This window comes from Ammospiza nelsoni, chromosome 6 (genome assembly GCF_027579445.1).
Source record: "Ammospiza nelsoni isolate bAmmNel1 chromosome 6, bAmmNel1.pri, whole genome shotgun sequence".
In the NCBI taxonomy this organism is placed as follows: Eukaryota; Metazoa; Chordata; class Aves; order Passeriformes; family Passerellidae; genus Ammospiza; species Ammospiza nelsoni.
Genome location: NC_080638.1, coordinates 62,461,034 through 62,471,817, shown reverse-complemented (window position 1 = coordinate 62,471,817; position 10,784 = coordinate 62,461,034). Strand labels below are relative to the sequence as shown.

Here is a 10,784-nt window from a genome sequence, read left to right as displayed (position 1 = left end):
AATGTGGTTCTTAAATTATGTCAAAAGAAATCAGTAAAAAAGTTATGTTTTATACACTGGAATAAAATGAAACGATTAGAGAGAATAATAAATTATAATTACAGTATTTCAAATATTTGCCTCATGCTTTTTTTTTTCTTTTTTTTTTTTCTGTTCAGCATTAGTTTCTAAGTGTGTCACATAGGATAGGACCTCAGAAGCCAGCAGTCAGAATGGGCTTCCAATGTGGGAATAATTGGATGTGGAGCTGAATAAAGTCCTGGAAAAATGACACCACTGCTTGTAATTCACAGGTACATAAAACATCAGCACATGGCAGGTTTAGGTTTGTACTGAACATGTATTTTTTGTTGTTAATGGAAATCAATTTAAGTTTGGTTTGTTGTTGGTTTTTTTTTTTTTTTGTTTTGTTTTTTTTTTAACCCACTAATTTTAAAAAATATTTTAATGAACTAAACAGCAATTATGGTCATTAACAAGGATGTCACCCAAGCACAACTGCTCATGGGATGCTACAATGCTGTCTTGGCTCTTTGTACAGCCCATGTTGACAGGAATTTGGAACCCTTTCAGGTCTAATTCAGCACTGCAAAACGTTGAAAACTATAAAGTGCTTTGAAATACAAATAACCTCTCCTCTTTAGAAATAGGAAAACCCCCCAAACATGCACTTAAACCTGAAACCTCCATGCCACAGGTCCTGCAGCTCTGCAGTCAAACATCTGCTTTGTGCCGTTGGTTTTTCAAGTTTCCTCTCCTGTCCTCAGTCCAAAATTCAGAGAGTGTCTAAATTGGATTTGTCAGTCTCTTCTTGGTCTTGCTTGTACATGAAGGTGAGCAGGAAGAGGGCAATATCCAGAGATGACCAGTAAGCAGTGTGGGAGGTGACTGCAGACCAGTATCTGCTCTCCACCAGACCTTCCCTGAGCTCAAAGTCGATCCTGTGCTCCAGTTCCACTGGGAAAGGAACAAGAAAAGGAACAAGAGGGATGTCAGAGCTGCAAAAACAACCGGGGTGTTTCGGGTTCTGATTCTGGACAAATACACACTCAACATCTCTGTGTTTACATTTCACAGGGCACTCAACAAAACCAAGATTTAATAATGTAGAAATACATTTTAATGCACCTCTTACATTTAGCACAAGCCTAAGAGAGTTTAAAAAAAAAAGCAAAAAAAAAAAAAAGAAAACTATTCTTGCTCTTAGACATCTTTTCTGAATGATTCTGTGATTCTCAACTTGGGAAAAGACAGGTTTTTTTTCAAGCAGCTGTTTTCCTTATAGTAACTCTATAAATATATTTATTTATACTTGTTATGATAACTACAGAGAGATATCCAGCAAATGCTGAGGCCCCACTAGGAAACTTTTGGAAATAAATGGATTTCTTGCATTTTTAGTGTCTACACAAGGAGACTACACCCACTACTACAAGCCCTTCCTGCAAAGTCATCCCTCCACAGCTCTGCCCTTTTAATATCCTGATTATTCCAAGCATATTTCAGCAGTTACCCTTTTATTTCAATGGCTGCTTTGATTAATGCCACATTCAAAGCAATTACCGCTGCATTTGAACTGGGCCAACGTGAACCTATTGCTAAGGCACTTCAGAAATAAAATAAAATAAAAAATACAAAAAACCCAAAAGCCTGCTGAGCTACAAAAGCCAAAGGCCCAGACTGGGTGGAAAATGCAGCCGTTTCTCAAAGGCAGTTTGAAGGAATTTGGATTCTTGGCTGGAGGAGCGCGGGCAGGGGAGCATCGCACGGGCATCGCCCCGATTCCCCAGAGCTGCTCCCCACTCTGCAGCAGGCACAGGGAGCCAGAGCCTCGGAGCAGCAGCAGACAAGCAGAGCCATTTCCAAGAAGGAGAGTTTATCCACACAAACCCCAGTGGCTGGGCAGGAAGGGCCATCGGAGAGGCCCCTACGGGAGCTTGGGCGGGAGCCAAACCCCAGCAGAGCCCTCTGAGAGCAGAGCTTGGTGGGGATTGCATCACTCAGCTCCCAGCCCTGCTCCACGCTCTCCTTCTATGGAGCAGGGATGGATGTGGGATCCATGCAGGAAGCTCTCAGCGTGCCAGCCCCCCTGACACGACCCCCTTGGCAGCTCTGCCACGTTCCCTGTGCTGCTCCTCTGCTTCCCTCACGTCTCACCCCAAGCTTCCTGCCCTCAAACACTGACTCAGACAGGTTTTCTGTTGCAATTCGTATGAACAGACAGCAATCCATCATGTGAATGCTGTCACAGGACACTTGTGACTCCCTCAATTGCAAAAAAATCCCCTGTGTGTCCTGCAGGAGTGTCAAGGGGGAGCTCAGAAATAAATCCAAGGATGAATTTCCTGAGAGGAAGGACCTATGCTTTTCAAAAATCCCAGCTGCTAAAATTGCACTTTCTGTCCTGAGCAGTTCAGATCAGGACAAGGGCAGCTTCTGTTTCCAGTCATACGTGTCCTAAAATCCAGATTGCTTCAGAATGGGAAATACAAGGGGGAATTGGGAGTTTAGGTGGAAAAAAAAGGGTTTAAAATGTCAGAGGGCAGGGTTAGATTAGAAACTGGGGAGAAATTCCTGGCTGGGAGGGTGGGCAGGCCCTGGCACAGGGTGCCCAGAGCAGCTGTGGCTGCCCTGGATCCCTGGCAGTGCCCAAGGCCAGGCTGGACAGGGCTAACCTGAGACAGTGGAAGGTGTCCCTGCCATGGGAGAGGTGGAATGGGATGAACTTTAAAGTCCCTTCCAATCCAACCCAGGAACAGATTCACAAAATCCCAAAATGCTTTGGGTTGGAAAGGACTTTAAAAATCATCTTATTCCACCCCTGCCATGGCCAGGGACACCTTCCACTGTCCCAGGCTGCTCCAAGCCCTGTCCAAGCTGGCCTTAATATTCAACATTTATTATTTTATGGCAAACCCACAACAGCAAACTGCATTTATGGCATTTCCAGCCCCCACCCCACTCTTGTTTCCCTGGACCCACAGGGTGGGCACCCCTCACCTGTGGGTTCGAGGAATCCCGAGCTGCTGTGGGGCAGAGGTGGGGTCCCAGCAGTCGTGGCCTTCTTCTCATCCCCCTCAGGGCCATCTTTTCCTGTCTCCAGGGTCTGGGGGGTGGCACTGGACCTGCCAAACCTGGAGAAGAGCATCCCACCGAGGCCCTTCCCGATGCTTGCGGCTCCTGCATCCAGCACAGAGGGGAAAAAACAACCAAGATGCATCAATCAAACTGCAAATTAATTAAAGCACCCCGCAAATTAAAGTCACTGCAGCACCCCTTAATAAGAGCTGAGGGATGGGAAGCACTCCTGCTGCTTTCCTAGGGTGGGAACATCAGACTGGAGTGGGCTCTGTTCATCCCCAAACCCATCTCATTACAGCAAAAGCTGTAATTTGGAAGCTGTGTTTAGGGGGAAAAAGAGAAGCATGAAACACATCTGCAGAGAGAAATCTGACACTTTGAAGGATGTGTTGTGATTCCTCTTTCATAAATTCTAAGATAAGACAAAAATGCTTTCTAACAACGTTGGTGCCTTCTGCACTTAAAAATCCCAACAGCACATTTAAGACATCTCTCTTATTCTTATTATATTATTATTTCTTATATTCTTATTATTTCTCTTAGGTCCACTGCTGTAACAGACCTTTAAAAATGTTACATCATCCTTTAAAAGGACTATTTGGGTAGCTCAGGAAGAGGGATATAAAAGTTAAGAGTAGTTTTGTCCTGTTTTATCCCGACTCTGCTGCCACCTCATGGACAAGACATCCAAGTCACTACAGAAAGCCCCCAAAAAGGCACTCTGCTCTGAAATACCACATATCTCTACTTCAGGAAAAACTGCTTTGATATTCTTATTTGATTGGGAAGACTCCTGGCACTAGGATTCTCCCAAATCCCACACAGGGAGCTGCAGAAAAGCCTCGAGTCAACAAAAACTGCAAGTGCCATGATCAAGTATAAGCTCCAGTGAAGGGAATTTAAGCTCACTTAAACCAGGGCTTATTTTGAGTCAGAAAGCCAGAAAGGAGCAGACTTTATATGAAACCAGCCTGAATTTCCTATTGTAGAATCATGAGTTAAAGGTAACTGTATTGGGTTACATGGTGTGATTTTTCTGCTATTGGCTAATAGCAGAAAATGGAATCAGAAGACAAGCTTTAATTTAATTTTTTTTTCCATGAAGCAGAGTGGAAATTGTTAAATCACCAGGATGTTACTTCAATGAGACAGACAAAAATAAGGCAGCAATAGCATGAACTAAATAATCTCCCCCAAGCTATGACTCCAATGGACATTAACTGGTTTTTATTTCAAAGTAAATGTCAGCTGGGATTAAACCAAGTCAGACACCTACAGAAATCACTGAACCCATCCTCTGCCAGCAGAGATTTTGGGGGTTGGAGTAGAAGATCTCCAGAGGTCACTTCCAACCTCAGCCACTCTCTGATTTTGTGCAAGGGACAGGGATAGAATCATGGAATGGTTTGGGTTGGAAGGGACCTTAAAGCTCAGCCAGTTTCAATTCCCTGCCATGGCAGGGACACCTTCCACTGTCCCAGGCTGCTCCAAGCCCTGTCCAGCCTGGCCTTGGGCACTGCCAGGGATCCAGGGGCAGCCACAGCTGCTCTGGAAAACCTCAGGGCCTCCTCACCCTCACAGAGAATTCCTTCCCAATCTCCCATCCATCCCTGCCCTCTGGCACTGGGAGCCATTCCCTGGCTCCTGTCCCTCCATCCCTTGTCCCCAGTCCCTCTCCAGCCCTCCTGGAGCCCCTGAGGCACTGGAAGGAGCTCCAAGGTCTCCCTGGATCCTTCTCTTCTCCAGGTGAGCACCCCCAGCTCCCATCCCATCTCCACAGTTTCGTTAGGACTGCACCCCAACCCCAAGGAGCAGCAAGGCACCCCAAGTATTTTGCACCCCAACCCAGGGACAGAGGAGACATGACCTGTTGAAGCTCTGGGTGCTGAGAATTTCAGACTTTCTGTGCTGCCAGGCTCTGACCCCCAGGAGAACACTGCACTGACCTGAGGCCCTGGAGAAGCTTCCAGAATGGAATTATAGCACTGGGATTGTGGTTGTGGGGTTTGAATAGAAGTGTGTGATATCACAGGGTGAGAAACTTGGAGTTTGGGGTTTTAGAATAGTAATAGACATAAAGCAAGATGGATGTTTTAGTGTTGGAGGCTGCTCCTTCTTTGCCTTCTCCATAGGTTTGGGTGGTTTTGTGTAATTGGACAGAAAATTCCGCACCGCAGACTGATCGAGTGATTGGTTATTGGGTTAAAAGTGAAAAAAAGTTCAGCTGTCATTTCTTAATTGGACAGTTTATCCTTAAAAGACCTTGTATAGAAAGACAGTTTGCCATTCTGCAGCTTGTTAGTAGGATGCTGCAGAACTTACCACTTGTAACACAGATAAGAAATACCAAACATCCAAGCCTGAACACGAAATACCATCCCAAGCCCCTTGAATCCTGACATCAACAGAGGCAGAAAAAGAAGCTGAGAACCAGCAACTACCCAGAATGCTGCCTCTCCCCTCCCAACCCAGGGAGAGAGGGAACATGACCTGTTGGAGCTCTAGATACTGAGAATTTCAGACTTTCTGTGCTGCCAGGCTCTGACCCCCAAGAGAACACTGCATTGAACTGAGGCCGTGGAGATGCTTCCAAAATTGATTGATAGCACTGGGATTGTGGGTGTGTAGTTTGATTAGAAGTGTGTGATATCACAAGGAGAGTTTGGGGTTTTAGAACAGTAATATATATGGAGGAAGATGGATGGTCCATCCTCTTCACCTTCTTCTCCATGAGTTTGGGTGGTTTTGTGTAACTGAATAGAAAAGTCGGCAATGCAGACTGATCGAGTGATTAGTGATTGGGTTAAAAGTGAAAATAATTCAGGTGTCATTTCTTAATGGGATAGTTTAGCCTTAAAACACCTTGTACAGAAAGACAGCCATTTTGTAGCTTGTTAGGATGCTGCAGAACTCACCACTTGTAACACAGATAAGAAATAACAAATATCCAAGCCTGAATGCGAAATTCCATCCCAAGCCCCTTCAACCCCAACCTCAGCAGAGGCAGAAAAAGAAGCTGAGAACCAGCAGCTACCCAAAGTGCTGCCTCTCCCCTCCCAGCCCAGAAGGACAGAGGGCACACTCCTTACCCAGGATGCTGGCTTTGCCAATGTTGGTGATGGACTCCCCGTAGTGGCGCCGCACCATGACCGGCGACGTGGTGGGGCTGGGCGCCGCCGAGGCGCTCTCGCTCTCTGGGGCTGAGGTAGCTTCTTTGCTGGGGTTGAGGAAACTTGGCTTCATGTGCTCGTAGGGGAGGGGGTTGGCTGTGTTGTACCAGTGGATCTGCACGGGTGAGATGTTGCTGTAGTGTTTCAGGATTAAGGGTTCTAATCTGTAGGCCTGGAAAGGGAATTCGGAGTGAAGATCAGTCCTGGGAGGACAGACTGGGAAAAAAAAATCAGTTTTCCTTCCCATCCAGAGCTCCCTCCAACCTCAAATCCAGAATACCTCTCCTAAACAATGCCTAGGAGGTGACACAGTGGTGGGGTTACAGTGTGATTCACTTTTAGTTTCACTATCACTGCCATATTCTCTGGAAAAATCCCTTCCCCAGGATTTCTCTCCTGGGAAGCTGAGAAGCCTCAGAGAAAAATGAAAACAATAATTATCTGATTTGCTTCTGCTGTGTTTTGCTGCTTTGGAATGTGTTTGGACATTGTTTATCAACAGGTAGATGTTTGACTGGTTTCACATGAATTGTTTTAACTTAATGACCAATCACAGCCAGCTGTGTCAGGACTCTGGAAGGAGTCACGAGTTTTCATTATCATTCTTTGTAGGCTTTTGTCTGTATCCTTTCTCTATTCTTTAGCATAGTTTAGTATGGCATTCTTTAATATAATATAAGATCATAAAATAATAAATTAGCCTTCTAAGAACATGGAGCCAGATTCATCAATTTCCTTCCCTCAATGGGGACCCCAGAAGCCACCGCAGTTTCACAGCCTGGAAGATTTATCAGCTGCACAGCTGCCTGTGAGCTCACTTTTGCACATCTCTGCAACACCTGCATTACAACACTTGTACTACATGCTGTTACCAACACACAGGTTCCTAACAGATGGCTTCACTGAGAGAACAAACTTCATGTGAAATTAAGCTGATTCTAACACAATAAACAGGAATTGGCTATGTAAACATTTTGTTTGATGGCTCTTTGTTGATCCCTGTGCAAACCATGAGTTATGTTTATTTAAAAAATATTTTCCTATTGATTATTTATTTATCTTTGTCCACTTAGATGTACAAAAGCATCTTGCATTTCTTTCTTTTAAAACTAAGTGAAGTTACTATTTGCAGAGTGGAACCAATTGTCCCTGTTAATCCAGGAAAATTCTGGAGTAGCTGGAGCTGAACATGACCATGTTTGGACTGAAGTCTGAAGATATTTAAATTCAGCTACTTTAAATAGGAAAGAATCCCCAAATTGCTGTTGTAGATGAAATTCCCAATCCAATTTGCATCAGAGAAGTTACCAAGGGGATGCAGATCAAAGGTCCAGTAACTGATTTGGTAACAGCCAACACTGGCTGCTGTGGAATAAGGAAAAGGCAAAGCCACACCAATAATCCTCTCCCAAATACTATCAACAAACTTTTCCTTGTAGGATCCTTTGGGGGGAAAAAAAAAAAAAATCAGTCTTTGCTTTTCTATATTATCTTGTAAACTGCTCATGAAGCCTTTTTAAACAGCAAAAATATATATTTTAATGGAAGCCAGGAAGTTAAACATAAAATCCTTGTCTGAAAAAGGATTATTTCTTTGGGGAAAAAAAAATCAGAATAATCCCAAATCTTATGCTTATTACTATGAAAAGAGAAGCAAAATATATGTTATTTATGGCAATTACTTGTAGGAAATGTAATTCTACAGTTCCAAACCCCAAGCCATTGTATAACAACCATGAACAAATAATCCCCTGCTGGAACACGCTCGTGTTGAGTCACACACTTTGAAGATCCCACGTTATCCCAGAGCTTAAAGCCAGGCAAGGCAGAGGCTTGAGAGGGCAGCGAGAGACTCACCACTGGATCTGTGGGGTGGAAGATGTTCAGCAGGCGGTTGCAGATGGCTCTGGGCAGGATGTGGTCCTGGCTGCCGCTGGTGCCGGGACGGATCCCACGCAGGGCCAGGAACACGGCCAGGGGGGATCCCATACAGAAGAAATTCTCAACCTGGGGAGACATTTAATAAGGATGGAATTGATGTTTCCTGACACTGCATTTGGTTTCTTTCTCCATTTCCTGGTTTCAGTGGAGGGACTCAAAGTCCTGGTTGGTCCAAACAGGGAAGAACAACATAACATCAATAAATGAGGGTTAAACTGCCCTTGGCTGCATGTTGGGGTGCTAAAAGCAAAAATCAAGTTGGATATTTGAACTCAGAGAGGTCCACCAGCACTGGAAAGGATGGAGCAAGAAGACTTTGGGAGACACGAAAGGAAAAACAAAGCCTGGATGTGGCACTGGGTGCCAGGGTGGAGTTGAGCTGTTGGGGTTGGGTTGCACTTGATGATCTTGAAGGGCTGTTCCAACTCAGTGAATTGAGTCTGATCTCTCCTGGAGCTTCCCAGACCTCCCAGTCCTCCTCATTCTCTTCCTAACCAAGTTCTCCATGATTTTCTTGCTACACACAGATGGTGCTAAGTGAACAGAACAGTGCTTGTCCCCAGTGCCACCATGTCCCAGGAGCAGGAACAGCCACTGGGACCCTCTGATGTCACCCAAAGCTGCTGTGACCTCGCTCTCAACTCCTGCCTCCAACACCAACTGAGTAAATCTGAGCTGCCACATCTGACAAGTCACTGAACCTGCATTCTGGGGTCATTACAACCAACCACAACTCTGACCCCCCACTACCAACCCTCAGGCATCGCCTCCTAAAACCATCAAATGGAAAACTCAGTGGTAAAAGACATTTCCCTAAGTCAAAATGACCTTTCAGCCTTTATTTTCTTACTTGAAAATTTAATTTTACCATTGTCAAATGCTCAGCCAGTGAGAGAAATTGCTGAATTCTTGCTAAATGCACGTGGAGGATCCTTGGAATGCCACGTGCCTTCCCTGTATGTCAGCACATGGAATGAGGGCAGGGGAATAATGGTCCCTTTCATCTCTTGGATTCCAGTGCTGCACAAAACATTCCTCCTCCTCTGTCTTGGCACTGGTACCACCCCTCTTCCTTCCAAAAGAAGTCTCAACTTGATGGAAAAAGTAAAAACTCGACCTTCCGCATGGTTATTCCATGTCACATGCAGCACAGCACTGCTCTGTCATTAAAACTGTGACTTGGTGCAAAGCTCCTTTCCTTTCCTCAAGGCTCCTTTCCTTTCCCCAGCCCAAGTTTCAAACAGCTCTTGTGTGTTGGCAGCTTGGACAAAAAGCTTTTTCATCTCCAAACACAACAGAAAGAGACATTCCCAGTGCAATCCTTTAAACTGAATAAGTAACCTCCAACCCTGTCCATCCGATATTCCTGTGTCAAGCACCTGAAAGGCACAATTATGGTTTTTCTGCTTTAGGGAGGAATCACAGTGCCTGCCAGCTTGCACTCAGCAGAGGACACTCAAAAGGGACTGGGAAAACCCTCAGAAGGTAACTGGTTTCAGAGGGTACAAGGTGTGTGGCTTTTGTCCCACTGCTGTCCCATCATTTCTATTAAGAGTGCTGGGGTCCCCATCCCTGTAGGGTTTTGATGTGGATGTGGCCCTTGGGGACACGGTTTAGTGATTGACAGGTATTCTCCAACCTTAATCCTATGATTCTTAACCCCAAATGCTTTAATCTGCAGCCATTAGACTGTCAGTGCTGTTGCAAGGTGGCTGAAGATCAGGCTGCTGTATTATATTAGTGGGAATAAGAGATCAAAATCTTTCTAGAAAATATTTATTAATTTTGGTTGTTTCTCCTGCAATCAGGAGTGGGGCATTTTCCTGTAAATGTTAACAACACAGGAGATGTGTTTATGTGAAATGACCTTTGAGAGAACTCCTCTCCTGGTTATGATTCATAAACAGAAGACTTAATGAATTTATTTGTATTTTAAGCAGAAGCTGAGCCAAGCAATCATCCATTCAAGTTAGCACTGCAGTATTTTCATAATTAGGTGAAGGAAAAAAAAGCTGAATGAGTCAAGAGAAGTGAGGCAGCAGAGCCCTTCAGTGCTGGGCACAAAGAACACGAGGTACAGGCTGGACCTTCCTGCAGCCTTGGCTGAGTGAGAAGTGCTGAGGAACCCTGAAGTCTTTTGGGCCAGGACATTGCAAGGCCAGACTTAAATGCATTTCCATGGCAGCCCTAAGGAGCAACTGAGGCACATCCTGCTCTCCTCTTCCCTACCATTACTGGAATTCATCCTAAATAAAAAATTCCCAATTTTCATACAACAGAGGCATGCAGGGGCTGGTGTCACACCACGCCCCATGTTCCTATGATCTTCAACCCCTCACCCTTTAACTCCAACTCCTCTTCCAAGGCTGGTGGGGAGAAGGCTGTGATTCTAAATCTTAAATTTACAACAAGGTGTTGGTTTAAACTCCCACTGCTCCTGTTGGTCTAGCAGGCAATTCCATTATCCCATCTGAGGAGAAGCAGAATTAAAGACAAAGATCCCTTTCCCTCAAGTTCCCACTCGTGTGGCTTGCCCAATATTTTATTACAGTACAGCACACCCCATCTCTTCATGTTTTGTGGGGTTTTTCC

General features: G+C 44.9%; 1 protein-coding gene across 1 annotated transcript in view; it reads right to left on the bottom strand.

Annotated features, from left to right (window-relative positions):
• Nucleotides 1-373: 373 nt before the first annotated feature.
• DDHD1 (DDHD domain containing 1) overlaps nucleotides 374-10,784 on the bottom strand; it is a 66,918-nt gene continuing 56,507 nt past the window's right edge. Inside the window, exons 9-12 of the mRNA XM_059475022.1 lie at nucleotides 8,109-8,258; nucleotides 6,171-6,423; nucleotides 3,001-3,180; nucleotides 374-957 (exon numbers count right to left, since the gene is read on the bottom strand). Coding sequence (XP_059331005.1) covers nucleotides 776-957; nucleotides 3,001-3,180; nucleotides 6,171-6,423; nucleotides 8,109-8,258 — 765 coding nt within the window. The 3' untranslated portion in view covers nucleotides 374-775. The remainder of the gene's footprint in view (nucleotides 958-3,000; nucleotides 3,181-6,170; nucleotides 6,424-8,108; nucleotides 8,259-10,784) is intronic.